The 26,145-nt window shown below is 55.8% G+C and overlaps 1 protein-coding gene across 5 annotated transcripts in view; it reads left to right on the top strand.

Annotated features, from left to right (window-relative positions):
• Clec16a (C-type lectin domain containing 16A) overlaps positions 1 to 26,145 on the top strand; it is a 177,181-nt gene that overhangs the window by 81,002 nt on the left and 70,034 nt on the right. For all 5 annotated transcript variants that reach the window (XM_027940442.2, XM_027940441.2, XM_027940444.2 and 2 more), the window contains exons 17-18: positions 1,776 to 1,904; positions 10,474 to 10,594. In XM_027940442.2, the coding sequence (XP_027796243.2) occupies positions 1,776 to 1,904; positions 10,474 to 10,594 (250 nt within the window). The remainder of the gene's footprint in view (positions 1 to 1,775; positions 1,905 to 10,473; positions 10,595 to 26,145) is intronic.

The raw sequence follows: 26,145 nt of genomic DNA, 5'->3' as shown, positions 1-26,145 counted from the left end.
TCCCTGTGTTCTGTGGTGTCTTCTGCTTTGCCACTGCCCGGCACATTCCGGCAGGCAGTGAGTCTTGGGAAGCCACCACGCAGGAGATAACAGCTTTCTGTTTGTTCGTCTGTCTCTGCGTCCCCAGCCCCTGCCCCTGAGCAGAACCGTTGCCAGGCGGGCAGGGACAGATCTCGTGGTCCGAGTCAAGACTCTGTGTTGAACGTGAGCTCAGGTCTTGGGTAGAGAGAAGCTGCACTCAGTAAACAGATGACAAATTCTCCTTTTTGTGGACATTACTCACCAAAGTAGGAAGTGCTTTGGACTGTTCATAGTAAATGTGTTTAAAATGTCAAAACGACAGTGTGGCTAAGTGTCTCCTGGCTTCAGGGTCCGTGCACTGGGCTCTGAGCCGCAGGCCTCAGCACACCGTCCCAGTCCCTGCACGCCCTGAGGCCTCGCGGGGCCTTTCAAGGCTCTAGAGGCGCCCAGCAGCGGCCAGCAGCCAGGCCTCCCGTGCTGCGTGGCTTCCACGACGGCCTCGCTCCTGTTGGTGCACACAGTCCTCTGTCCCCTCCAGCCCTTCAGAAGCACGGCTCAGACTTGCGCTCTTCGGAAGAGTGATCAAAATGGAACGGATTCGGGGATTATTTGCATTTCATCGTATCCCCGACTCCTCCTTTTACAATGTCGTTCTGTTCTCCATAGTTTGGTTTCCTGTTTGGAAATGTAAATTTCCACATGTCACTTGCCATGTGGGAAAGCTTGTTTGCGTTTTTTGTGTGCTTACTGTGCAACGTTGGGCAAGTTGCTTAAACTCGGAGCCTTGATTTCTCTCGTCTGTACAATGAAGCCACGTGACAGAGCCAGGATGAGTGTAGAATACCCTGCGGGGAAGCTTCATGCAGCCTCCGTGGGCAAAAGTGTCCAGTGTCCATTCCCTTCCCTTCCCACCCTAGGGCGCTTTCCTGGGTTTTGTTTGTTTTAATCCATTGTTTACTGCCTAATGCCTGGCATTCTAGAAAAATGCGACAGTGACACACCCTGGAACTGCAGCTGGAGTCCGTCCTCAGCTCAGGCCTGGGAAATCGGCCCCTGAGTAAAACCAGATGTGGACGGGCCTTGAATGCTGCTGCAGTGCCCGAGGAGGGGCCCAAACCAGGCCTTGGCTCTGGGTGCTCCCCCCGCTCTCCTTAGCTTAATGCGAGAGGTGCAGTGGCCCTGAGGCTGGCCTCCGGTGGCGGACTGCAGGGCACCCAAGGGGAGGCTGTGAGCAGCAGGGGAGCTGTGAGCAAGTGGGGCAGGCCGAGAAGTGCTGCCGGAAGGCCCAGGCTTGAGGGCATCCCATGGCCAAAACAGGGCGCTGCCCCTGCTCTGGAATACAGGTATTGGAGGTGGGAGACCTCAGACCTCTGAAGGAAGGTACTTCACAGGGCCCAAAAGAAGAGAGAGGCAGCCTGCAATGAGTGATGCTGTAGCCCCAGCTTCCCTGTTTTGGGGGCCCATGGTGGAGACTGAATACAGGGGCACTTTACCAGTGAGCTACATCCCCAGCCCTTTTTTTGTCTTGAGACAGGGCCTGCTACATTGCTAAGGCTGGCCTTGAACTTGTGATCCTCCTGTCTTGGCCTCCTGAGTGGCTGGGATCATAGGTGTGACCTCCATGCCTGGCACCCTTGGCTTCACCTAAAGAAAAAAATCTGCAACTTAGAAAACACAGACGGCACCTTGCTCATGCATCTGCCCTCCCAAGTGCGGGACCTTCTTAGAGGCTTCCTGTGATGTCTCTCTCCTAGATGAAGCCCATGAATGTGGAGTATCTCATGATGGATGCCTCCATCCTGCTGCCCCCGACAGGCACGCCGCTGACAGGCATTGACTTTGTGAAGCGACTGCCGTGTGGTGACGTGGAGAAGACCAGGAGGGTGAGTGAGCCCTGGCCAGAACCCTTGCCAGGCGGGCAGGGACACATCTCATGGTCCAAGTCAAGACTCTGTGTTGAACGTGAGCTGTCTTGGGTAGAGAGAACCTGCACCAGCCGATGCTCTCCCCAGGGAGCTGCCCTTGAAAACGTCGTGGCCCTGGCAGCACTGTGGGCTGCACACCCGCTGCCTGGCAGGGCAGAGCGCAGCCTGAGCCCTGAGCTCCCAGAGCGGAAGCCAGGAGGTTGGGCTTCTGCAGACCCATGGGTGAGCTCGGAACCTGCAGCGCAGGTGATTCGGGCCTGAAGGCTGCCCGGAGATCTCAGGACCCCCAGAGATGGCGTGCCGTTAAGGTATCTGACAGATCTTGGGGCTAGGCACACGCAAGTGAAATTATGATTCTGGGGGCCTGTGGAGAGGAGAGGCGGGCGTGGAGGGCAGATCAGTTCTCAGAAGTGGCTGGAGCGTGCGCTTCCGTTATCAGCACTTTTCTCCGTGGTGGCGCTCTAGGAAGCGGCGCAGCAGGGCTTCATGGTACTTTATCTCCCCCTGTGATCACGGTGTCTTTCTTAGAAAGCACCACAGCCTTTTCCTAGAAAATCACTCCCAGAGACGGGAACATCAGGGGGCGACTTAGGGGAGCTCATTGCACCTGACTCTGGTCATCAGCCACATCTTCTTCTGGGGCCATCTGTGTGGGCCTGCAGTGGCAGAGGTGGTTTACCTGGGGAGTCTGGAAAGTGGGAGTGACCTGCTGCGTGCACCCGGACAAGAGGGATCTGCAGCCCCCCCCACCCCCGCCAGCTGTGCTCTTGTCTTTATGGCCGAGAGGTGCAGAGGAAGTGGGCCCGCGGGTCTTGAGTTGATCCACAGTTCCGGTTGTCTGAGCAAACCCACAGACCTCGCCCCAGGACCCACCCTGGCTGGGCCGCGCATGCCCATCTTCCTCATGCTCCAGCAAGCACTGCAGCCCGCTGGCCAGCCCGTGGCTCTGTTGGTGGGGGCACTGTGTGCACTGGCACCCTTGGTGTCAGCGCTCCTGGAGACGAGTTCTGAGTAACAGGCTGTGGGGGCTCCTCCTGGGGGCTGGCAGCTGCCCTCAGCCTCTGGCCTGAGGGGCATTCCCTGGCAAGTACCAACGGGACGCACATGCCTGGGGCTCCAGAGTCCCCAGAGCTCAGAGGCCCTTTCCGGGTCCTGAAGCGGAAGGTGCAGTGCCTGAAGATGGGGAGCTGTGGCCTTGATGATCAGGCTCTTACTCTTCTTAACATCTTTTGTTATAAAATAACACTTTTTTCAAAAACATTTTTTAGTTGATGGAACCTTATTATTTATTTATTTATTTATGGTGCTGAGACTCGAATCCAGTGCCTCACACGTTCTGGACAAGTGCTTTACCACTGAGCCCCAGCCCCAGCCCCTAAAATAACTCTCTGTAGCACTTCTTTACATGGATTGCCTTATTTAATTCACCCCCACCCTCGGAGGTGGCCACTGTTGTTTCCCCACTGCCCAGAGGGAGCTTCTGAGACGAGAAGGTGAGCCAGCGTCCCCGAAGCCACCCGGGAGTCAGGAGCTGGCCAGGCAGCGTGGCCTCCAGAGCCCAGGCTCAGGCACTCTGTCCCACTGCTGCTTCCTGCAGCCATCATCCTGTCCACTAGCCCTGGTTGAGCTGGACACAGGACATCAAACATAGCCAGTCCCCCAGGGCAAGGTGGGGAAGGCAGCAGGGTCCAGGTGCTGGGCCGGCACTGAAGTGGCTTGAGACTGGGTCCCTAATCCCACCTGGGGTGAGGAGCAGGCACCAGAGGGGGTGACCCTTAAGCCAAACCTGTGCAGGAGAGGGCTGGGCAGCTGGGAGAAGACAAGGCCCAGAGAGGAGTGGCACGCCCTGAGGTCTATGAAAAAGGACGAGGCCGGGGGGTGGGGGTGCTGGCAGGGGGCCCTTGGAGCCTGGCGAGGACCTGGCTGTTACTTCTTAGCTCTGTTTAATGACATCACATGCCTTTAGTTGGGGCAGAAGGTCTTATCCATAAGAGGGCAATGGGAGAAATTCAAGGGTGAGCAGGCAGGTCTGTGGCCTAGGGGAGGTTGTGTGTCCACTGTGGGCCATTGTCTTTTCACCTGTCTCCAGAGCTATGTGAGGTGTCCATGGAAGGCAGACACACAAAAGGCCACTGTCAAGTCCTTGGTGCTATTGGCCCTTCCCCTCCCCTTCCCCTCCCCTTCCCCTCATATTTCATCTGGTTGCAGGTTCCTGGGGCCGGGCCACCGCCTCCCTTGTCCCAGATGGAATGCACAGCCTGAGTGCCCAACTGAAGTGCAGATCGAGCCCTGGGGGCATCTGGACTTCCTGGGATCTCTTGTTAGGCCTTGTATGTCTGACCAGTCGACCAAAGCAGCCCCAGAGTCCCCAGTCCCCAGTCCCCAGTCCCCGGGTGGTAGCAGGAGGATATTAAAATAGGGCAGACCCCTCAAGGCAAAGCTGCCCACCACGGCAAAGCGTCCTTTTGTGATTCAAGAATCTGGTTTTGAAGGAGAGTGTTGGCTACTGTCTCAGTCCAGTTCCTACTGCAAGACTTCTGTCTAGAATCATCTGGAAGCTTAGCCGCCCCACCCCCAAGCCCCTTTCAGAAATCAGAACGTAGCAGTGTTCTTTGGGTTTGAGTATATGCTTTAGCAAGCAGCTAGGGGCTTAGGGGTTTGTTTCAGGGTTTTTGCTTGTATTCAAAGAACATTCCTTCTCACCTCTTTTGATTCAATCAGTGTCTTTAATGTCTTTTTTTTTTTTTTACCAAATAGACTTTACTTTTAGGAGACTGGTCCTTTTCATAAATCCACCCTTTATTTTCCTCAAGGACTCATCAGATAGTTCAAGCAGCCCTCACTGGTGAATCTCTCCTAAGTTGTCGAGTATTGATTCACACATCCCACACATCCTTCAAAGAGGCGTTGGATTCCCACATGCCAAAAATGCTGGGCTGTGCCTGGCGCGCAGGAGTGACAGGACAGGTGTCCTGCCTCCTGGAATCCTCTCATCACCTGGCGGTGAACTCTGTTAACAAGCCCCTGGTAGCAGGATGGATGGCAGGCTGCAGTCAAGGCTGCGGGGAGCTGTGGCCAGATAGGGCGTGGGCTGAGTGACAGGCGGCTCTTAGCAGCGGGAGCAGCCAAAGCTGCTCTGCAGAGGTACTTCAGAGTAGAGCCCAAAGGACAAAGAGGAGCCAGGAGAGTTAAAGGAGGCACTTTCCAGGCAGGGAACAGCCCATGCAGAGTCCTGAGGTGCCAGAGAGGGCCGCGTGTCCCAGGAGCACCAGTGGAGGCAGAGGATGGGGGGCCGGCAGGCCTGGAGAGGCACCTGGCTATCCGCCGTCCTCCCCTTGCCCTTCATGACTTACCCCAGTCATTCTTTCACTCGACATATTTGTTGAGCCTTTTCTAGGTGCCAGGCATGTGCAAGATGCAAGGGACAGGAGGTGCTCAGACCAAAACAGCAAGAGTGCCCCTGAGCCACGCCAGCCTCAAGGGGAAGTTCATGATGAAGAAAGGTCACGGGAGCTCATGGGTCTGATGGGAACACTCCCGCAGAACTTTGAACTGGGCTGGAGCCACCCTGCACATAGGGGCAATTGAGAGAGGCTGCTAAGAAAGAATGCAAGTTCATGCCTCAGAGCATCCATGGCCCAAACCCCAACACTAGCTGTGTGACCTCGAGCACGTTTCTTAACCTCCCTGATCCTGAAGTTCCTCAGGGACCCTGCCCCTTAGCTCTTCCCCTCAGGAGATGAGAGTGCAGCTGAGAAGCGAGCGGCCCAGCAGCTGGCAGACAGTGAGCGCTTGGGTGTGGGCTGTACAGGTGAAGCACTTGGCACCCGGGAGGGCAAGGCTAGGATCTCCAGCCTTCTAAATCTTTTGGGGGAGGGAAGACGGTCACGTCTCATTTGGGGGGTTCTTCTGCCCAGAGGAGTCCAAGCCACCCTAAATGGCCACCCTAAATCTTAATATCTCTAATAATTAACAAATACTAACACACAGACACTCAGAAATATATTTATAAAAGCAAAGCCCCTGAGAGTCCACATGGCTCTTGAACTAGACAAAGACAACTTGGCTCTGGTGGTTTATTTAAGGGGTACATCAAAGGCAGGGGTCAGGCTTCAAGGGCGGAGTCTTGCTTCTTTATGTCGTGCGGTCAGCAGGTGATTGGCATCTTGGCAGGTCCTCTCAGGTGCTGTGTGGGATCTTGGGCAGAGCTGAGGGGGAAGTTCACCCACATCAGGGGTCAGTCCCTGTGGGGAGTGCCCCAGGGAGTTCCTCCGGAGGCCGCTGTGCGCCACAGTCCACACGCGGCCCACAGACGGCCTGAGGCTTACTGCTGGAGGAAAGGGGTAGGCCTCCGAGCCCCGCTCTGCCCTCTTCCTGCCATGAGCTCGGAGCAGGGAGTGCAGGAGTGCTGGCCCACCGTCCCGCGTCTCTCCCTGTCCCCTCGTCGACCCAGCAGGTCTCGTGTTTGTCACCAGTGACCTTGAGCATGTGGGGCCTTTTGCTTTACTCTTTGGCTGTGTGACAGAGAAGAAGAGCAGTGACAGCCCAACATTTCCAGTCTCGGGAAGAGCTCCCAGATTCCATGACCAAGCAGGGGTGGGCAGATCCTGTGTCTCCTGCCGCTTTTGCTCATGCACTGTCTTCTCAAGGTGGCAGAAGTGAGCCCTGGCCTTGCTTGTGTCCCCTGCCCCCTTCTACGCTTTCCATGTAGCACAGGAAGGTTTGTCACAGTGCAGTTTTGGTCTTGCTTGTTTTGCGGTGCTGGATGGAACCCGGAGCCTCCGCATGCTGGGCGAGTGCCCCCCCCACCAGCGGCACCCGGAGCCCATGGGACAGTGGCCGTAAACGGCTGTCTTGTGACTGCATAAAGGCTTTTTGGCAACTTCTGCCATAGTTTACTTAGGCATTTTCCTGCTAGTAGGCATTTTGGTTGCTTTCACTGTTACATTATTTTCAACTGAGCTGTTATGAGCTGCTTCATGAATACAGCCTCTTTTTTCTTTTGCATGTTTCTTTGGGATAAGTTCCCAGAGACGGCATTTCTGGTTCGGAGGGTGTGAACGTCTTTTTGTGCCCCTGCACACTGCCACGTTGCTTTTCCGTGGGTCGCAGTCCTCTTAAACTGCCTCAGCACTTCCTTAGCGATGACTGACTTTCACAGCCATTTCCGTGGCCTCGGTAGGCTTCTAATCTGAGTGACTGTCGCCTACACTGAGCGCCTCGCTCACACAGCAGGGACAGAGGGGTTGAGAGCTGAGCCAGGGCCACCCCCATCTATGCTGGGCACACCTCTGCCCCTCTCCTTGCCCCTCCACTCTCACGCCTCACGGCACTCCATTTCCGGAGCACTAGCGGGCCTCAGGGAATCCGTGTGTTCACCTAAAGGCCCAGCTTGAGCCAAGGTCTGTCTGACTCCAGATCCGCCTCCCGCCCCTGCTCCCTGGACTCCTTCCCCGGAAGCACTGCGCTTGCCAGGGTTTGCCTCCAGATTCACTGCAGCGAGGAAACAGGAAAACGCGGTTCAGATTTGAGCTTGGTTGGCTGGCCCTGCTTTTCAAAAGTGAATCTGTCCTCCTTGGTATTCTATGAAAAAACCTGAAAGAATAATAATTTATTATTCTCTTTTATGCTTTTAAGCTTGCATCTTTATTCAGCAAAAAGAAAAGAGAAGCACTCAATAAAACCGGGGTCCCAGGCCCTGGCTTGACTCTTCTGAAGACCAAGAAGTGTGGTTGGAAGAACAGACTTAGAAGGCAGTCTTGCACCCAGTGACCTTGGGCAGGAGCTAACATCCCTGAGCGCTGGTTTCTCTGTCTGTAAGATGGGAGCCACGCAGGGTTGTTAGAAGGCCTGAGCGGGGGACACCGCACAGCCCGCACGGTCCCCGGCAGGCTGCGGTGACCAGAGTGCTGCTGTTCCAGGAGGTGCTGGCGTGCAGTGTGTGACCCTCAGCCTCGTGGCCCAGCATTCTTGGTGGGCTTTGGGCACCGTGGCGCTGGTCAACATGCTTGCCAGGCCCTCGTAGACCCCCATGGGAGGTGGCTTCTGTCCCCAGGGAGCACCTGCCTGTGGGAGTCTGCCCCTCCGCCCACCCCTGACTTTGAAGAGCACTCTTTCTACTCTTGGAAGTTGGGGCAGAAACTAGGAAAAGTAGTGGGATTTCCTTTTATATGTTTTATGTTGTATTTTATATTTTAAGTAGCTTTAGTTTTTGTTTGTATTCCTGGAAATATCTTCCATTTGTTGTTTGCCGAGCAAAAGCAGATGTCTTGCCAAAAGGCCTGTGTTGGGCGCCAGGTCCAGGCTCCTTGCGTGTGTGCTGGACGGCCTCGGCTTCCCCAGGCTTGGGCGGAGGAGACAGTGGTGCATCTCTGCTTTCTCATCTCTGCTCTGGTCCTGCTGGCGTCTGCCTTTAGAGCTCCAGGAGGAGGGGCCAGGGACGTGAGGCCCCCTTGAGTGGGACCTGCCTGGTTGGGCCTTTTCTTCCTCTCTCCGCATTCCCAAGGTCATGTCTCCTTATTTGAGAGTTCAAACTGCCATATGTTCCCAGTGACCACCCACATCTTGAGCCTTCTATGCTGGGCTGGCACAGGGCTGAGGAACACAAGCACCTGACATTGCTGAGTCTCAGCCACTTAGCATCTGTGGGACCTGAGGTCATTCTGCCCACGCAGCTCTCTTTCTTCCCTGAGGCCTTGAAGTTCACGGCGGTACCCCCAGCCCCTGGTAGACAGTAGGTGCTTACTAAATGTAAGCTCTTTTGATTTTTTAACAGAACTCCACCTCTTGGGACAAATCTGATAGTTAACAGTTGTCTTTATGGAAACTGTACTTTACAATCTGTACTGCTAAGAGCTCAGGTCAGACCCCAGTGCCGCCACCGCAGCCACCGCTGCCAACGCAGCACAGAGCTTTGTGCTGCGCAGAGAAGATGCAGTGCTTCAGGAGGGCAGTGCCCTTCCAGTGTCCTCCGCAGGAGACTGGTCCAAGGTGTCCCACCAGGTGGGGACCAAGGCAGGACCCAGGAGCAAGGAAGTGGGCAGACGAGCAGCCTCATGCCCAGGACCTGACGAGGCCGTGTAAGACCTGGGAGGCACCTCACGTGGGCCAGGGCTGTCCTTCTCAGCATCTGTGGGAGGCCTGCTGGAGTTCAACTTTGTGCAGGTCACCTGTGGTGACAGTGGTTTGTCCCTTCATCCTCCTCTGTGTCCCGGTGGCATCTGTTAAGTGGATGGATGGCTGCCCCTGTTTGGAGAGCTGAGCTGGTTGTTCCTCTCCGGCATTTATCTCAGGGCTGTCCATGGCCCTGGACATTAGAGATTGTTGTGCCCACGTCCCTGATGAGGAAAATGGGGCCCACAGAAGTCAGGGGCCTTGCCCAGCACAGTGGAGCTGGGAGTCCAGGGCAGACCTGTCTGTCTGGTTCTGAGCTGTGTCCCCCGCTGGGCGTGTCATTCCATGTCGGGGGGAGCGGCCTGGAGGTGCTGTTTCTTGGGGACTGCCTCATGCTTCTTGGCCCAGGTGGCAGGCTGAAGGCTGCTCTCTGCAGACCTCACTGGCTTCCGGGACTCTGCCTTGTTGTCCTTTCTGGAGATGCCTGGCGGCCACCCTGGACTCTGACCAGCAGCCCGGCCTGGATCGGGAATCCTGTGCTGGCAGGTTCAGGAGTATCAGTGCACACCTTCCCGGGGCCAGGCCTTAGCCCTGTCAGCAGCACAGTCCCCACCGTAAGCCAAGGGGCTACCGTGGAGGGACTGTCCCTGGAGGACAGAGCCAGGATTTTAATGGTCTCTGAAGACCACGTGCATCTCGCTGCTCGTCTCCCCGCTCCTGCTTCGGTGGGGAGGACCTCGAAAGGCTCTCCCTAGCCGGGTGGGTCTCCATAGCCTGCGGTGCCACTGGAAGAGGCCTGGATTCCAGCCCTCCTTAGGGGCATGCCATAGGCAGCTCCTGTCACCTCCTTGAGTCTCAGTTGCCTGTCTCGGGTGGTGACTGCGGGGGCAGAATATGCGTCCAGGTCATGTGACTCTTGAGAGGCAGTCCTGGCAGATGACAGGTGCTCCGTGAGGGTGTGAGGGCGAGCGCTCCAGACCTGAACATGGGGGTGACTTGTCTCTTTCCCCCTGTCTTTCTGTCAGTGCTTTGTAGTTGCACATGGTGGCGGCGTGTGCTGTGGCGCGTCCTCGTGTGCCCGCCGTGGGACCTAGCCAGGACCCTCCCCAGCGCTCCCCTTCCTCCCCGCCTCCCCCCTGTCCCTTTCCTCCCGGGCTCCCTTCATTTTCCTGAGCTCTGCCTCTCCCGCCTCTTCTCCCTTTTCCTCTCTAGAGGAAGCGTATGGCCCTTGGTCTGGAGTCCGCTTATTCCTCTTCACGTGGTGCTGAACTGGTTTCTGCTGTGACGGTGGCCGGGCCCGGAGCTGGCGCTGCTTTGTGTGGTTCTCCCTTCTCTGTAGCCACGAGTGACCTGCCCTCTCTGGGTGCGGGCCCCTCGCTGGGACGTCTGCAGCCCCCTCTGCTCTCTCATGCAGGCCATCCGGGTGTTCTTCACGCTGCGCTCCCTGTCGCTGCAGCTGCGAGGGGAGCCGGAGACCCAGCTGCCGCTGACCCGGGAGGAGGACCTGATCAAGACCGACGACGTCCTGGACCTGAGTGAGTCGGCCCAGGGGGTGGGGACACAGTCACACCTCGTTGTGTGAGGATGGTGCGGGGCCTACCTCATGTACTGCCACCGACCTGTGCCTGTGAGCCAGTGCATGCTTGTCACCGAAAGTTTTGAAGATAAGGGCCGCAGGTTCTAGGCCCGTAGATGTCAGTCTGCAGGTTCTGCTCTCTGGAACACAGGGCCCCTGCCCTCCGAACACCAGCCCGGCATGGCTTTGACTAGTGTTGTGTCTGGGCTTCCTGCGTCGTCCATGAGGGAAGGACTCTGCTCCTACAGAAAGGGAGCAGGTCAGCAGTGTTTAGGTGAGGGTGAGGCTCGGGAGGCTGAAGGACCACGTGCTCAGCCGTGACCTCAGGCTGCTCACTGGACCTGGCAGGGCCTCAGTATTCTCATCTGCAATATGAGGCAGAGATTTAAAGGAGACAGCGTGTAGAGGCCAGAACCCATCTCCTTGAAGCTTTCTTTTTCCTCCTTCCACCACGGGGCATGCGCACACTGAAGGACAACACGGTTTTCTATGAAAAGCGTTACAGCATATTACCAGTACGGAATCGTAAGCGGTGGAAAATTAGGCTGCTCATGGAGTAAGGCAGGAGAACTGGCTGATGATCTGGAAAATCCAGGAGTAGTTCTGTGGTAAGGCACAGCTGGCTCTGAGCACTCAATACCACCAAGAAGCAGCCCCCCACCCCCGTAGTTGAACACAGTATCTTTATTTTTTTATTTTTATGTGGTGCTGAGGACGGAACCCAGCGCCTTGCACATGCTCTACCGCGGAGTGCTCTACCGCGGAGCCCCAGCCCAGCCCTGCTTTGTATTTTATTTAGAGACAGGTTCTCGCTGAGTTGCCTAGAGCCTTGCCTTTTGCTGAGGCTGGCTTTGAACTCGTGATCCTCTTGCCTCAGCCTCCCAAGCTGCTGGGATCCCAGCCTGAGAAGCAGCCCTGTTGACCCTCGGCTGTCCTCCCCAGGAGGGCTTTCACCAGGTGGCGGCAGGACAGCCACCAGCAGCCAAGGCTTGCTGCAGCAGCTCAGCAGCTCCAAACGTCACAGGAGCCTGGGGTGCAGCCATCGCTGCCCTGGCTTAGGTCGCAGCCCTCCTGAACCAGGCGTGGTCAGAGCATGTGCAACACTGACTGTCTCAGCGGGTCACACAGCCAGCCCAGAGCTGGGAGGGTGGGCCGTTCCTTCAGAACTCCCTAGCCTGGGCCTTAGGAAGGAGGGATCCACAAAGAGTGACCCTAAAGAGGAGGTGGGGGCTGGGCAGGCAGAAACAATGGGTGGCCATGGTCTGAGGTGATGGCATTGTTATTTTAAGTTAACTTTATTGACTTATTTAAATCAGTTTATTGGGATATAGTCTATTCACAGCAAAATCTGGCAAACTTTAGTGTATGGTTCAGAAGGTTTTGGCTAACCTCTTCAGTAAGATCATGATACGGATTCTTAAGTACTGTCTTTTGTGACTGATAGCCCTGCCCTGCTGTGCACCTCCTTAAACAGATGACCAAAACCTCCACAGCCCGTTTCCCCACCTGTAAAGTGGGGGGACCGTCAGGGCTCAGGTGTAGCTCCCTGTGGAGCGCTTGCCTAGCATTTGCGAGGCCTTGGGTACAGTCCCCAGCACCCCATGCCCACACACTGGGGTTGGCCGTTCTTACACTACAGGTTGTTCTGAGGAGCCAGGGAAGTGTGATATGACGTGCGATGAGCAGGTGTCATACCTCGCACACAACTGTCCTCAGCAGGCTGTAGGTGGTGGGACCTGCTAGTTAAAGGCCGCCTCGCCATAAAGAGTGTGTCGCGCTGCCCCACACACTGACAGTCCTCCGTGAGCGCTGTGCTTGTTACCCGTCTGATTCCTTCTTTCTGGCCTCCCTCTGGTTCATGGTCTGTGATCTTGCCCTTTCTTTGGAGAACAAAGAATCCCTGACCTCTCTGCGCCCATCTCCTTTGGCCCTTTCTCCATTGAGAAATGGCCACAGTGATTCCTGTGAATTGATGGAGCCGGCTGGAGAGGATCTTAAGCCAGTCTTTCTCATTTTGATCCAGGAGAGGAAGGGAAACAGCTTGCTTTAAGGGGCCTTCCAGCAGCACTGAGAATGTTTTCATCCGTGAAATGGAATTAAATTTTATGCTGGGAATTCACATTCCTTCTCTCCTCCCCCTAGGAATGGCCTGCTGAAATAAAGGTTAAAAGTATTTCACTTATCAATTTTAATTGATTAGATTGCTAGTTGAGATCACTTAACTGAGCCTTTTTGGGTAGTTGGCCATTAAGAAAGTAATGGCTGTCTGTCTTTACCCAGCCTGATTGCAAATTATGTCTTTTGCTGAAGAGGGTGGCGTTCAGAAAATACTGGGATTATGGATTTTAAAAGCACATGATACTAAAATAAGAGCATGTGTTGTTGGTTGGCTTTTTTTGTTTTCTTGGGATTGTGTTACTGGCAGCCAAATCCAGGGACCCTGCCTGGATCCTAGCTGGTTGGATTTGGCCACCCAACCACATAAGAAATATGCAAATGATAGAAAAAGGAAAAAAACGAATCTAATGCAGTTTGATCAAACTGGGCAGAAGTAGCTCGATTGCTTCTCTGCGGGTCCCATAGAAGTGGTTACAATTTAAAACAACCCAAGCCAGGAGATACTCTGTGTGTGGATTTAATTAGGCTGTGCTAGACGGGCTGGGCGGGGGCACATCTCCCAGGCCCGCAGGGCAGCCCTCCAGCTTCTACCCTCAATTTGAGGAAGTTTGAAGTTAAAACAGTTTGGAGCTTTCAACTTTAAAAAGGGCTATTTTGTTTGTAAACACTAGAGCTCCTCACTTACCATGGGCTAAAAATCACCGTTACTTTTCAATGCACAAAATGCCTTCTGTGTGTCAAACTGTGGAGCATGCCGGGAGGCAGGATGGCTGGAAGTGGGCACGCCTCATCTGTCTGTGGGGTAAGGAGCCAGCTCAGGGCGAGGTGTCTGGGGCTGGTCAGCTGGTATCGCCTTCGGTACGGTTGGTGGGCTTAAAGAACCCGGCTCCACGTGGCAGGAACGGTGGCATGGAGCAGTCTTTACTGACCTCCTTGCACTTGGATAAGAAACCTCAGTGTGAGCACACTCCCCAGCAACCAGCCCCGGCTGGTCAGCTCAAGCATTTGGCACAAAAGATGGCCTCTGCCATGGAGCAGCAAAGATGTCCCCACTTAGGAAAGAAGCACCCTGGTGATGCTTGAAGGGAAGCCTGTCCTGGGTTTTGGTGGAGAGGAGGAAGCGGGAGGGCCACGAGCTGGCTGAGCCTGCTGAAGGAGGGAGAGGAGGGGAGGGGAGGGGAGGGGCAGAGGAGGAGGGAGGGGGACCAGGTGGGACAGGTGTGTTTCAGAGAGAACAGCGCCCTGACTCCGCACGCCGGCTCTTAGACTCCCGGTTGTTGACCATTTTGCAAAATTGTGTTTTCTCTTCCCACCATCATGCTTTCTGAGACAGCCCGCCCACTCAGTGCACCAAGCACACAGAAGGTGTGATGTTATTGCATCTCTGAATACTTCCCTACCAGACAAGGACTCTTTCCTACTCTCTTTAATTGAATTGGTCGCCACCATTTGCAGACCCCAAGTGCCCCCAGCCCTGGTTGCTGCTTTGGGCTGAATGTGGGGACGGGAGCTTCCCCTGGAGGTAGGGCCCATGTTCGTCCACCCGTGTGCTCTCCGCCTGGCCCATGGACAGGCGATTTGACCACCTCTGGTGTGATCGGAAATGATGAGCTTTGTGACTTTCCTAGACTTGATGCTTGTGACTCTCAGTGGCCTTGCCTTTAAAATGGCTCTAGGAGACCCTCTAGGGAGAGCTGTTGGGAGCATCATGTGTGTCAAGCACGCAGCGCTGAGCTTGGTCCAAAGGACGTGTTCCGTGAGAGCCGCCCGGCTGCGCTGAAGAGCTGGACGAGGGGCTGTCGGGCGGCTGCGCACCAAGGACCTCCTCCTTTCTTGAACCACAGCTGTACCCTGAAGTATTCGAGCCAGTCCATCGCTTGTGTGGTGGCACTGTTGGGGGTTAGGAAAGGCAGCTCCAGTGGCTTGGGCCGGAGGCCGTGTGACTCACTACTGGTGAGTCCTCTAAGGACAAATAGCCTTTGAGGAGGAACCCCAGGCTCCTGCCTGTTCCCAGATACCACAAGCCATCCCCATACTGAAGAAATGTGCCCATTTTCCAGACGCCCTACAGAGACAGCAGGCCGCCGGGCATGTTGCGTTTCCGTTTCCTTCTGCCCCCTCACGCGGGCACTCACGTGGGCACTCACGTTCACGCAGCTGTGGCCAGAGCATGTCCTGCATGCATGTGGAGTCTTGTGTTCTGATTTTTACAAAATCGACCCGCAAACCCCTTCAATGAAAACCCATTCATTCCTTGAGCTGTTTGTGGGTGTGGCCAACATGCTGGGAACAATGGGGCAGTGGCCAGGAGGAGCCAAGAGTCGACTCAGGCTTTCCCACAAAGTGCACTCCACCTCTGGAGCTGGCACCGCCAGGTCAGGGGTCCCAGGTGAGGTCTGGGTGTGGGCTCAGCGTGCAGGACTGAAGAGCCCCAGCCTGCTGTGTCCCCATAGGCGAGCCGCCTCCTCTCCTGGTGCCTCCCTTCTGTAGGACAGTCTCGGAAGAGCTGAGTGAGCAGTGTGCGCGTCGTGCTCGGAACAGGGCCTGGCACAGCTGGAGCTTGGGAACGTGGCCAGGTGAGGGTGCTGGGAGGGCAGGCAGGAAGCCCCCGCCGTGGCCCCTCGGCAGCAGTGCCCGCGTCACTTCGTAGGTCTGAGAACCGTCCAGGTGATGCCTGTGTCCTTTTCCATTGACCGAGACATGTGCAACCGTCCCACAGGTGGGAGACATTTCCACTGCTACCTGCTTTAACCCAGGGAAGACTGTCGGTCCCTTCGTTGTGTGGTCCGTAAGAGAAGGTGCAAAGCCTCCAGAGAATTGCCTACAGGCCGGCAGGTCTGGGCTGAGTGTCTGATGGCTTTCCTAGATTTGGACACTTCCCGTCCTGGGGCTGGAGATATCCGTCCTAGGACCTTGGGAGTCCACAGCCCAGGAAGGTCTCAAAACAAAAGGTAGGTAGAATCGCCACCTTGTTCTTTAACCAAGCAGACTTTATTTATGTATTCACTTTTAATGAAGGCATTTATGGTCAGGGTGGTGTGTGTCTATAGTCCCAGGTACTCAGGAGACCAAGGTAGGAGGATTGCCTGAGCCCAGGAGTTCAAAGCCAGCCTGGGCTATAGCGAGACCCTGTGTCTGAAAAATTAGTAATAACCAAAATTTAAAAAGCATTTATGAACTATGATTCCATAAAAGAAAGGAGTTTAATATTAGGCAAGTAGGTAGGACGCCATCTCAGAGTGAGGGACCGTCTTTTCTAGAGATAGCAGGGGTGACCAAGCCACATACTGTGCTTGAATGGCAGGTCAGAACTCGGTCTTCCCCGCAGAACCGCCCGGCAGCCCTCCCCTCGCAGCTGATCTGGAGGCACAACCTGGGCTCATCCTTAGCTTCCTCTTTCTGTTGCCGCGAGCGCCACCAGGCCTGAGCTCCCTCCCCACTGTCCCGAGCACCCTGGTTTGAACGGCCACCACCTCCACCCGGGTGCTGAAGTGGCCTCTTCCGAGCCGCCCCTGCCTGGCGCTGCTCCTCCTCAGCCTGGCCTGCACCATTGTGCCTTCAGTGCAGACGGGAAGCCAGGGCTGTCTTTGTTCCAAGTGACCCTCCAGCCCCCTCCCGATAAAGAGCAGAGCGCTGACCCTCGAGGCTGAGCAGCACCATGACCACCTCCCTACCTGCCTCCTTGTTTTTCTTCAGACACCTCAGGGACCCCCTGTCCCCCCAAATCCATCCTTCCCCAGAGCAAGCACTGCAGGGCGCTGAAGGCCACGGAAGCTCACGCGAGGCCCGTCCTCCACGTTCTCGGCCACGTTCGAGATCCAGCCAAGGTCCCCTCCTTCATCCTCCTTCACTGCTGACGTGGATGAGTGTGAGCAGGAGGGTCCCTGAAGCCCGTGCAGGACCCCCATCTCCCCAGCTGCTCACGTCCTGTCTGCGCCGGCAGCTCCCTCGCAGACCAGCTTTTAGGCAGAGTGGAAGCATCGAGCGCCGGGCAACTGGTCTCCGGGTCAGTGGTGCGATTCCAAGTGTGGGAGAAAGTGAGCTCACTGATCTGTCTCGGAGGGCCAGTGGCAGCCTGGTCCCGTCAGTTCTGGAAAGTCCCCTCCCTGGGTTGGCCGTCATTGTCATGGTCCCGGTGAAAATGATAAAACAGCACAAATAGTGAAGACAGTGAAAAACAAAGCCAGAAGAGAGCTGACGGGACGTTAGACCTGTCGCTCATCGGTCGAGTGCTGGCCTGGCATGCACACGCCCGGGCTCCGTCCCCCGCACAACAAAGGCGGAGAGGAGCAGGCCGAGTGTGGAGCTGATTCCACCAAGCAGAGAAATCGTCCTGGAAGAACACCCCTCAAAAGGGCGTGGGAAGCAGGGTCCTCTTCTTGATTTTGAAGCTAGAGGGACACGCTAACCATCAACGTGAATTAGCTCTCGGATTGAGAGAATTAAAAGTAGATTTTTAGGAAATTTTTCTGGAGATTGAGAGTTTGCATGTGGATTTGTGTAACTGAGATCAGCATTTCATTTGCTGGGTGTGATTGTGCCGGATGGTTGGGTGAGAGAGAATGTCCTCGCAAGGCCTCCTTGGCCAGTCCAGGCTGAAATGTTTAGGAGTCAAGCGTCCGATACAAACGCTTTGGAATGACTCAGAAAATAAAAGTGTGTTCACTTTCCTGTTCTTTAAACTTTTCTGGAAGTTTGAAACTTTTTCAAAGTAAAAGCTTAAGGAGGGGGCAAGAAGGAGATCAGGTCCTTAAAAATCTAACATTTTGTAATCGAGGACCGTAATGCTCAGGCCCTAGGTTGAGAAGAACCTGGGTTTGAATCCCCGCTGTGTGACATTGGGAAGCTCGTTCACCTCTCCTCCTCCTCTCTCTGTAGAATGCAGCCCCTCGCTCCTGCTTTGGGGCTCTTCTGTAGATTAAAAGAGCATCTTTGGGACATGGTCAGCATCCCCTTGGGTGGATGGAGACTTGGGATAAACCGTCCTTGCTGTCCCCGTGTGACTGACGCTGGGCATGAGATACTTGGGTTGACACTGAGAGAGTCTCTGTAGGCCTCTGACAGAGCAAAGCCCATAACTGTTCCTGTCCAGGAGACACTGGAGAGTGGAAGAGGTCACACAGGCTCAGTAATCAGATGAGTTTCTTGGAAAGATGACTTTGAGGAAGGTGGGTGCTGGCTGGAGAACCGAAACCGCCGGCCGTGGGGGAGAGGCTGCAGCCAGACCCTGAGAGCGCCTCGGGGCGCTTTAGTTCAAGCATCCACGCGGGGGCCCTGGAGAAGTGGTTTGTTCAGTGCCAATGCCAAAGTGGACCAGTGTTGTTAACACGAAACCAGAGAGGCCAGCACGCAGGTGTCCGAGAACAGTGTGCTTTGGTGGCTCCTCGTGTTGCGCTCCCCACCTGTGTTTTTGTCTCTGAAGGTGGGCCTCCCCCGACCTGCCACCTTGGAGTGACTCTTGACCCCCTCCCGCCCCACGATCAGGGGCTTCCCAGCGATCAGCCTTAGCAGCTGCACACCACCCCCACCCCCGCCAGGCCCTCTGTGCCTGTCCCTAGAGACTTCCGCCCTCCCTCTCTGCCCGTGTCCTGGTTCATGTGCACCCTCCCGGCTGTGGTGCTGTGTGTAGCTCCTGGACGTGGCCAGCCTGCTGCTGTCACCTCGCCTGCATCGCTGTCCAGCTCCACTCCCTGTGGGCGGTGCATCTCCAACTAGTAGCCCCCCTGCGAGTGTGTCCCGGTGCCCATGCATGGCACAGAGCTGACTCGCGGAAGAGGCTTGTTGCATTGAACTGATTCAGGTGTCAGCAGCCACTTTAGCTATTTATAAACTCCAGCGGCATTTCTAAACTTGGTCTTGAGTAATTCAAGGCAGTCAGAGTGTGAGTTACAGAATGATGTTGGTCCTTCATTGTGTACATTTGAAGAGTTCCCAGTGCCAGCTCCCCACCCCCCACATCAAAGCCCTGGCTAATGAAATATTCCCCAAATCTTCGACCCACCTTGTTTTTTAAACGCGTAGATGATCTTCATTTCAAGAGTTGAGCTACCCCCAGATCATTTTGCTGCTCTGAGTTAGAATTCCCCAGCCTGCCTCCCCAAGTCTTTGCCCCCTTCCTTGTGCCATTTGGAAACTGGGGCTCTGAGCTGGGTGCACCAGGAGAAAGTCACGTTTGACTTAGACCACTGACTCTGAGGAGCAGGAAGCAGGAGTTGGTGGCCCTCACAGATCGGGCTTCTCCGCGTGCCGGGTGAGTAACGCTGCTGGCCACTTTTCAGAAATGGAGAAATGAGATTTGTGTCTTATAAACTGACTGGAAATGTGATTATAATACAGCTGTCAGTTTTGTTCAAGTGGAAAATTTTTAAGTAAATCCAATTGCAGCATTATTTGGTTCTTTTAAAGCAGGGTGATGTAGCTGTTTCCTGCGTATTGATTATTTGATTGGTACCTGTCTGCTGGATCTGTTTTTTTTTTCCCTCAGTAGCATTCATTGATGTGGTTTAATGTATATTCCTGTAATCCCTGCCTGTTTTATAAACTTGCGATCATAATTGAGCTGCATTAGAGATCACAAGGGCACCCGATGCCTCTGCCCCTCCTGTTGGCTGCGTATTGACGTGGGCCTGGGACAGTTCTCATAGGACAGACATTTTTTCCTCTACAAAGCAGAATTCCTAGCGTTTATCCTGTGCATTGGGGAGATGAGGCATTGGAGTCAGAAAGACAGGGTTTTGAGCTTTTCCCCCTCTTAGCATAAAAATTATTGTTTCTGCTAAAGATTCTGCAATTTGAGTATTTTCTCCAAAGCCCAGTCCTTCACACATTTGAAAATGGGGCCATGATTTGGATTCTCAGGAAGGGATCTGGTGGCCTAGATTTGCCCAGAGTGACATCTTCTGAGGCGCGTCACAGCCCTGGGCTGTGGATGGTTCTGGATGCAGCTGCACCGTGGAGCTGCCAGGAGCAGGGACCGGCCCCGCCATCAGCTGAGCCTCAGTCCTGGCACCGTCGGGCACCACCTCCGGCCTGCTTCTTGGCCTCCCTGCCCTCCGACCTCCCTAGCTGACTTTGCGGGCTGTTGGGAGGACACGATGCAGCCGTCCTGCCGCCGGTGAGCCAGGCCTCCTGGGTTTCTGTAGCTTGTCTCCTCTCTGCTTCTCATCCCGCGACAGGCTCTGGCAGATTCCACCAGTTCAGGGGTCAGTCAGGGAGAATGCCCCTCCTCTTCCTGTGGCCCTTCCACCCTGTCGGGACTCAGGAACAGGGACAGCTGCCTCCACCTCACCTTCTCCCCCAAAGCACATGTGAGGACCTTCAGGGGTGCTGACTTCCCGTCTCAAGGTCAGCCCCAAGGCCTCTGTCACCTGCACAGCCCTGCATGATGTGACACTGCCCCCCATTTGTCCCTTACCATGCTGCCCCAGTCACACAGAGTTCTGGAGATTTCCACCTGTCACTGGCTTCACAGTGCCCCCCCCTGCTCTGCCTCACGGTGCTGCCTCCTTGACAGCATGCAGCTGACGGGGAGGAGAGGGCAGTGAGGGGCGCCACAGGGGGAGCCCGCTGAGGGTTAACGCAGAGTTTGAGGTGTCCCTGGCCCCTCGCCCTGGCCCACTCAGTGAGGCTGTCTGGGGCTCCGCCTACACGGGGCTCCTTGCCTCTGCCCCAGTCACCGGTTTCCCGCCCACCACACTCCCACCTCCACCGCTGGCCTTGGCCCCTAGGGATGACAGAGGACCTGGTGGCTGCTCAGGCCTCAGGAGGGGAGGGTTGGCTTCCAGCCCTGATATCAGATCAACCACAGAACACCCAAAACAAACCTCTGGGGAGGCTGAACCAGCGACAGACAGTGTGACCTTTATGAAGGCCTCCTCAGGAGAGGGCTGTCCCCTACACCCACTCTCTCTCCCGGGACTCCTCCTGCCTCCTGCCCGGCACTGGCCTTCTCACAGACCCCACTCCTCTCCAGCCCGTCCTCACCCTCCAGCCTTCCTGCCCCACAGGGAGGGACAGAACCAGGGAACGCCAGCCTCTCCCCCGCCTCGCCGAGCTGTTGTCACCTAGGATCCCAAATACAGGCCATGTTGAGGCAAGAAAGCCCTGGCTTGGCGGGGATGGCCACTGAAATCTGTCGTGGGGCAAAGACAGCGTCCCTGAGGAGTTCGCACCTCCGAGTCCTGAGGTCAGCCCCTAAGCTAGAAAGCAGGTGCTGTCCAAGTCCCCTCACAAGAGCCCACAGTCCTCAGTGAGGTCCACACAGGTGGCCTGAACTCCAGGGCTGCAGTACACCCGTCCTCAGAGGAGGAAGGGGCAGGTGGCTTCGGGTGCAGAGCCAGTTCTTCCCCTGGGGGATCCTGCCAGGCAGCAGGCAGGCACTGGGGGGGCAGGGGGCGCACAGGTCAGCCGTCCTCAGGCTGCTGCCCGCGCTCTCGCTCTTCCCCTGCCAGGATGCATGGAGTTGAGCTTCGTAAGTTGCCGTGCACACCGAGCCCCTGTTCCCGAGGTAAGGAAAAGTCACCTCGCCTCTCCACTTTGGGCACTTCCTCTGAGAGAGGTTGGACTTCCTGGATGCCCCCTCCCCGCAGCCCTGCACCACCCTGCAGCCCTGCACTCCCCCACCCCCAGGTTGTGCCAGGGCTCGAGCAGTCACGGAATCGCTCTGCCCAGCCTTGGTGGGGCCGCTTACCTGGGCTGGCAGGAAGCCTCCCTCTCAGAGCTCGTGCTCCGCCTCCTGGAGGCCAGCTCATCCCTACCTCTCCTGGTCCTCCTGAGCCAGCGCCAGTCCTGGAAATGGCCTCTTCAGTTTCAGGCAGGCTCATAAAAATGCCTCACGCAGACCGCCCGAGCTGGAGTCAGACAGCCGGACCCGGAGGCCCACAAGTTGGCAGGGCTGAACTGGTGTCCCCGGGTCCTCCCAACTTTTCAGTCACTTGCTTATAATTAAGGGCTACAGGTTCTCATCCCATCTTCCCCTTCCCCCGTGGGTCCAATGTGGGGGGATGTCACTGTTTTTTATACCAGATTCAAGGTGAGACAGACCTTTCTTTTCCCTGCCAAATTCTCATGCAGAAAAAACCCATGCAGCTTCCTGGTTTTTGAGTTTGGCAATCCATGTTATCTCATGCGCTCATCTCTCCTCATTACCATACCAGCCCTTTGAATTTTATAATAGCTTTGCATTTTTCAAAGTGCAGCCGGGGTTTTCCAGAGCTGTGCAAAGCCAGGAAATCTGTATGTCATTTAAGTGACTTCTGTTAACCTTTAGTCTTTAACTGGTTGCTCATTAAACGTTCTTCTCTCCCAGCTCTGCTTTGCATTCTGCAGTACCTATAGGGAACTTGATGCAAACCTGGACCTTTCTCCAATCCCCCCTGGGTCCCCTTCCCTGGCTGCCTCCCTTCCTGTGAGCCCAGGTACCAGACTCTTGTAGAGGAAGCGAGAGGTGGAAAAGTGAGTCCTACGCAGTATCTAGTGGAAGGTTCCAGGCTAGATTTATGCAGTTCTTAATGCACAAGTAGTTCAGCTCGCTTTCTCCCAAACTGTCTTTTCAAGTTGTCAGGCCCCTGGCCTTAGCTGCTTCCCTCCCCAGCATGGCATCCTCTGCTGTGTGACACAGTCTTGATCACCTCTGTTTCCTGGGGCCAGGCACCAGGTGAGGATGCTGGAGCAAGGAAAGGGCAAACAACCTGCCCAGGTCGTCTCTGCCGGGTGTGCATGCACAAGTCAGCTGCAGAGCTGGCACTCTGGGCTAGGACTCCCCTGTCCCTCCACTCACCGCTAAGGTGCTGACCTCCATCATTGGCCTCACAGTGGGCACTGCGTAAGGTGCCAGGAATACAGAAAAGGTCAGTGTCGGCCCCACCTTCAGGTAGCTGGAGGCACCCAACAGGAGTAAGACCAGGGACAGGTGGGTGCAGGTGCTTTGACGGAACTGCAGGGTCGCTCCAGGAGGAACGCACAGTAGCTGGGCTTTGCGGGGGGTTGAGGGGGACAAGAACCGCTTCTGAGAGCCCCAGCTATAGAGCCGAGGGTGTCCTGAGTGGTTTTCACCACTCAGGTGGACAGGCAAGGACACTGCAGGCAGAGGTGGCAGGCAGAGTAGCATCGCCCCTACTCCAGTAGCCTGTGTTCAGAACACCACGTGGTTATGTGGGTTCCTTTGTCAGCTCTAAAAAGATTCATAGAAACTTTTGCGACGTAAAATAATGCATATATTATGTTAAAGCTCTGGGGCTCGGAAGAATGGCATGAGTCTCGCTGGGCTACACTCAAGGCATTGCTCCTTTCTTTTTTTTTTAATATACGTTTTAGATGTATAGACTTTATTTTTTATTCATTTATTTATCTGTGGTGCTGAGAATCGAACCCAGTGCCTCACACGTGCCAGGCAAGCGCTCTGCCCCCGAGCCCCAGTCTCAGCCCATTGTTCCTCTCGTCCGGATTCTAGAGGCCAGTTGACTTCTGGCTCATCTTCCAAGCCAGCCACGCTGGGCTGAGTCCTCTCGCGGCCAGCCCGACGCCCTCCTCCGCTTCATTCTTCCCCTTTTTCCAGGTCAGTCAGGCCCCCCCAGGTAACCTCCCAAGTTCAAGGTCTAAGCACAGTTGTGAAATCCCTGCTGAAGGTTGCATATTCCTAGGCTCCAGGGACTAGAGCGGGGACATCTTGGGAGACAGTGTTCTCCCCGCCTGAGTATGGGAACTGGCAGCAGAGTGGGCTGGAGAGGTGGCCCTCCAGTGTGTGTTTGCTGTAGCTGGAGACTCCCTGAGCACCAATGGCAGAGGAATAGGCACGGGGCAGTAAGCCCTGTGATGCTCTTGGGTAATGTGACCTGGACCCTGCTCCTGCCATGACCTTGGCTGACCCCTCTGACCTTTCGGCCCCATGCCTTTTGGTGCTTCAAGTTAAAACTCTTCTCTTGGCGCCCCACTGCCCCAACTCACATTCCCCAAATGGCCATGGTCTCTAGCTCCCGGCAGTCCCCGAGGTCCTCCCCCAGTCCTGATACCCCAGCCTGTCCACTTGTCTTGCCCACCACCCAGCCTGTGTCCTACTGCTGGGGCGCTTTCTGTGGTCCGGGCTCTCCCACATAGTTCATTTCTTCCCAAATTCTCCTCTCCTCTTTGCTCAAACATCCTCCTCCACGGCCGTCCGGCCTCCCAGGCCCAGACCACACCCCCACCCAGGAGGCCCACCTCCCTGGGGTCCTCAAGCCTCTGGGGTCCTGCTGTTTCTGCTCATACCTATTGACCCAGACAGCAGTTCTGAGCAGAGGAGAACCAGGGTCCTTGTCAGTCGATCTGGGCCAGGAGGGATTTTAACCAAAGTCCAAGTTTGGTTTGGTAAAGGCCCAGTCAGCAGGCGGCAGCTGCAGAAGGCTAGGCCTTGACTCAAGGGGTCAGATTTAAAAATTAAATTCAGTGGTAGGATTTTTTCCCCCAAGAACTGAGGACATTGTTGACCATAGTGGGAAAACATTCTGATTCAGGCCCCAAGTTTACGTATGAAAACTGAAGTTCTCCAGCGTTTTGATGCCTCCCTCGATTTTGATGGTTCTTGTTAAAAAGCAAACCCACAATCACCTTAGAAAATTGTGTGTGTGTGTGTGTGTGTTTTCTCACAGTGACTTGGTTGGTAAGGAACCCAGATCTTGTCACTTACAGTCACTCACCCCTGCAGGGCCGGGGACAGGGTTCCTGGGTGACTTCCACTTCCCCATCAGGCTGCCCCTCCCCAGGAGATCCAGGACCAGTCTTTCACTCCTCCTCCTCCTTCCAAAAAAAAGTATTTCTCTTGAAAACAAATGCAGCCCACCCCCATCCTAAGTGATGCTAGACAACACCAAAGGCAGGAATGAAGGCCTTTGGTTTAAAGTGGGGGGCTGGGGGGCTGGGAGTGGCTCAGTGACAGAGCATGTGCTTAGGCCTTGGCTCAGCCTCCTGCACCGAAACCACACACACACTCGGGAGTTAGAAGTGGAACTTAGGGAGGCTGATCCCAGTGGGTTTACTGTGGAGCTGGGAGTGAATCATTTTGAAGGTTGTGCCTCCCGTGTGCAGGCCTTGTGGGACCCTCAGCGCCGCCTCGTTGCTGCCTCCCAGTCTTCTCCCCACTTCTGGATGAAGAGGGCGCTTTCTTCCCGAGACTGGAAGCAGCAGGTCCCTCCTGCCTGGACGTAACGTGTGGACTTCCATATTTGGTGAATCTGTATTTCTAGTTTTGTTTCTGGTTGTGCGTGGGTTGTGGTCATGTTCAGCATTGGAAACTGTGGGAGGTGGGGCGCTGGCCACCCGTCCGTGGCTTCTCCACCCAGTTAGGGAGAAACGGGGAGCTGCAGCCAAGACCACGGCGCTTCCTCCTGCAGATCTACATTTGCCCTCCTGGCCCCAGCCCTGCCATAGTGGGGCCCTCTGGAAAGCCCAGCCAAAGCCCCTGAATAGTCCTGCAGACCCAATGCTGGCTGACAAGCTGTCCCTGATAGTAGCCGGCTGTGTGGGGGGACTTGTCAGGATTCGTGAGCGAGCTCCCAGGCGGGATGGGCGGGGCCAGTGCCTGCCCCCAGGCCTGTGCAGCCCGGAACCTGGATCTCACCTCCCAAGCCTATCGCCTCTTTCCACGGGAGTGTTGCCCAGTTGTTCTGCGCCCTGGGGCCTTACTCTTACTCATCACGTGTAAGGACATCTCCTAGTACCTGCCCCCAACAGGGTTTGGGCTAACAGTGAGTCCAGGGTCCCAAAATAAACCTGAGGCCTGTCCCCTAGTCCCAGCCCTCCTGAGCTGGGGCCATCTCCTTCCACCTCTTCAGATCCTGTCAGCAGCAGGGCAGGGAGGCTGTCCTGGAGGAGAAGAGGGCTCAGCTCTCCCGTGGCCTGGGGTCACCCTGCCAGTGGAGACAGCAGCTTGGCACCTTCTCAAGGCGTGGTGGGGCTTGGGGAGCAGGCAGCCCTGCCTTTGTCCGCAGCCACATCCAGCCTCAGCCTTCGCTCGCTCTTGGCCAGCAAGGTCCAGGCCCCAGCCTGGGGCCCGGCAGGACCTGTGTGGCCTGCCCTCAGCCCTCTCTCTCTGCCACCACAGACCCAGCCCCACGTCTCTTCCGGCTCCCAGGCTGTCTGGCATGCTGCCGTTGCTCCTGGACCGTGGCACCACTGGGCATGCGCGCCCAGCCCCTTCCACCACAAAACTTGCTGGGCACTTCCAGCAGAGCCTTCTCCAATCCCCAGATCCCTAGTTGACAGCACTTCTCCTGTGTTTAATGTTCCATTTTTGTGTGCCTGTTTGATTTACATGGGTACCCAGCCACCTGGGGCCAGAAACCCACCTCGGGTTCGCAGCTGAACCCAGGCAGTATGGTAGGTACTCCCAAGGCTTGCCAGATATGAGTGAATGGAAGT

This window comes from Marmota flaviventris, chromosome 19, assembly GCF_047511675.1.
Source record: "Marmota flaviventris isolate mMarFla1 chromosome 19, mMarFla1.hap1, whole genome shotgun sequence".
NCBI classification, from domain to species: Eukaryota; Metazoa; Chordata; class Mammalia; order Rodentia; family Sciuridae; genus Marmota; species Marmota flaviventris.
The sequence above is the reverse complement of the archived record's forward strand: the minus strand, read 5'-3'. Positions and strand labels throughout refer to the sequence as shown.